Raw genomic sequence first — 2,553 nt, 5'->3', positions numbered from 1 at the left:
GAGGTCTAGCGTGTAAATATTTCCTCACGACAAATTGAAAATTTCATTTGGTAAAACAACATTTTCCCTATTGGTAAAACGCCACACACCTGGACTAGTCCACAGGGATGAGAGGTAATAGAAGAAGAGGAGAAAGGAAAGATTGAGAGAGATTAACTAAGTACTCCCTCTGTTCCAAAATAAGTGTTGTGGTTTCACGACACCTATTTTGGAAGTGGGGGAGTAGTATATTTTAGTTTGAGAGTACTTGTACTATTTTTATTTCTAAGACATTGAAATGTTTTATTACCCTGACCTCTGCATGTTAGATACATATAAACAAATTTATCACATTGTTTACTAAAAAGAGATCAAACCTTTTTACAAAGGAAAAGTAAAAGATCAAACTTTGACATTGACCAAAGGAGGACAATTTAAACACATGGACCAAATAGGATGGTCATTGTCAGCTAAACGCTCTTATAATTCCTTTATAGAGGGAGTACTCAAAAGCTATCACTTGCGTCATCCAAATCCAAAACACTAATAATAATAAACTTGTGATTGAGTTTCTTCACGCAGCGCTGCTATGCACACGACGCCATGCGGACGATTCATGCACGACATCACATATCAAGTCGTTCATGCATATCATCGAGCGCATATCAACGGCTGTATGGCCCATCGTGCCGCTGTCGTGCATGCATTCGTCGTCCACGGAGCAGTTTCGTTCTTCACGCCAAAGCTTCGTTGGCTCCTTGTACTGCGGCTTCAGTAATACTGTTCATATCATAGCTAATTGGTAGACACCTGCATATAAGAATACACTTTCTTTTATCAAAAGACGATAACGTTTGTACCACTCTCTATGCGATGATTAGTCGGTGAAATTTACCTGATCTGATTGAGGCGGTGAACAGCACAATCACGCACGACGAACACCTGGTACACTGGGATCACCGGCTGGTACACTATGACCGGCGCTACTGGCACCAGGAACACCGGAGCCGGGCGCGCCAGACTCCTCTGCATTGCCGCGTTGGGGGCGACATCTTGGTTCGCACGGGTGCTTCCGGCAGTTGTCGTAGTCGAAGACGTTGTGTCGTCCCCGGTCGACGGCGGTGACAGCGAAGGCGCCGATACGCTCCGATGGATGAGGGCCGGAGAGAGGGGCTGCGACGTGCCGTCCGGCAACTTTGTGGACAGCGAAGGCGCCGACGCACTTCGCCGCTTGAGCGAGGACAGAGACACCGGCGCCTCGGTGGGCGCCGCGACCGGCGTGCTTGGAGCGGGAGTGAAGAGCGCCTCGGGGAGCGGCGGCCGCCCATCCACGCGGACCACGAAGACCCGGACTTGGGGGACGTCCGCTGGGTTTGCGCAGAGCAGTTTGATATGGATGTCCCGGTATAGCACCCAGTCTAGCAGGTCCCGGACGTCGCCGGCGGTCACCACATCGTGGAGCGCGTCCAGGGGCTCGCCGGGGCGGACGTACTGGATAGCGATGTTGAAACAGCCCACGGCCGTGGCCAGCCGGTCGCGGAGCTCCTGCAGCGAGATGGACTGGCTGACCCTCACGACCTGGTGCTCGCCGCCGATGTACTGCGGTCCGCCGCCTTCGGAGAAGCGCTGGAGCTTCCCGCCGTAGCTTACCATCAACTTCCTGTAGCCGTATCGGGATTGTTCGGTCACCATGGCGCAGATGTTGTCGAGCGAGTTTCGAACTTCCAATCCAGGTAGTACGAGGGAGAGGGACCGAGCTGTATCCCTTCCACGTTTTCATCGTTACCAGACAGCCGGTCTGTTGAACGGGCTTGCATTGAACTCGGGCCACTTATCCGAAGCGGACACATGGAGGGTGGTACTTCGTCGTAGAAGAATACAACGTGTGGCAAGAGGCTACGGCGGATAGGTGCAGGGTGCAGAGTGTCACCAACTCCAAGCAATCGACTTCCATTATCACTCGTCACAATTCTCGTTCAATTATGGCTCCTTTACTTTTAGAGATTGGAGAGCTTAGTACTCAATTTTCCTCTTTTGTTATTCAACATGTAATCAGGTCAGCCAATTTACCGGCTCACTTGTGTGCCAAACATGCCTGCACACTTAATGTGACCGATAGTTGACTTGACGAGACTCCTAGCTTCTTGGTGTCCAGCCTTCTGGCTGATTGTCCCAAGAATACGTTTACTCAATAAAGCTCTCTGAATTTCCCCGCAAAAAAAAGGATAGATGCAGGGTGGTACTCTTTTTTTGCGTTCAAACGTGAGAGCTTTTATTCAACGAACAAGGTCCTGGCATCATCAGCCAACAGGCTGGTGAGCAGGAAAGATGGTCTCGAGTCCGTCCAACACTCGGTAACCACCAGTGTGCATGCATGTTTTGCACAAAGGTGGGCCGGGACATTGGCCGCTCGCATTACATGTTGAATAACAAAAGAAGAAAAAGTAGCAGCTAGCTCTCCAATTTCTACAAGTAAAGGTGCCACCACATAAAGGCTGGTGTGGTGAGTGTTCCAGAGATTAACAATCTCTAGGCAATCCGTCTCCATGATCACATGTGAGAAACCCCGAAGAT

The 2,553-nt window shown here is 50.3% G+C and overlaps 1 protein-coding gene across 1 annotated transcript; it reads right to left on the bottom strand.

Moving 5' to 3' along the window:
• Nucleotides 1-374: 374 nt before the first annotated feature.
• On the bottom strand, nucleotides 375-1,790 carry LOC123045183 (uncharacterized). The gene is made up of 2 exons (XM_044468135.1): nucleotides 875-1,790; nucleotides 375-789 (listed from the first exon to the last, which is right to left on the bottom strand). Exons 1-2 carry the CDS (start codon nucleotides 1,669-1,671, stop codon nucleotides 714-716), a joined length of 873 nt encoding a protein of 290 aa, XP_044324070.1. The 5' UTR covers nucleotides 1,672-1,790; the 3' UTR covers nucleotides 375-713.
• Between the last annotated feature and the right edge of the window lie 763 nt (nucleotides 1,791-2,553).

The sequence above is a fragment of the Triticum aestivum genome, chromosome 2B, assembly GCF_018294505.1.
Source record: "Triticum aestivum cultivar Chinese Spring chromosome 2B, IWGSC CS RefSeq v2.1, whole genome shotgun sequence".
NCBI classification, from domain to species: Eukaryota; Viridiplantae; Streptophyta; class Magnoliopsida; order Poales; family Poaceae; genus Triticum; species Triticum aestivum.
The sequence above is the reverse complement of the archived record's forward strand: the minus strand, read 5'-3'. Positions and strand labels throughout refer to the sequence as shown.

What these genes read in the sequence shown, in the direction of transcription:
- LOC123045183 (XM_044468135.1), bottom strand. Translation starts at nt 1,671, where the DNA reads ATGGTGACCGAACAATCCCGATACGGCTACAGGAAGTTGATGGTAAGC. An exon ending in CACCGCCTCAATCAGATCAG is followed by an intron (nt 790 to 874) that starts GTAAATTTCACC and finishes TCTTATATGCAG; the next exon opens with GTGTCTACCAATTAGCTATG.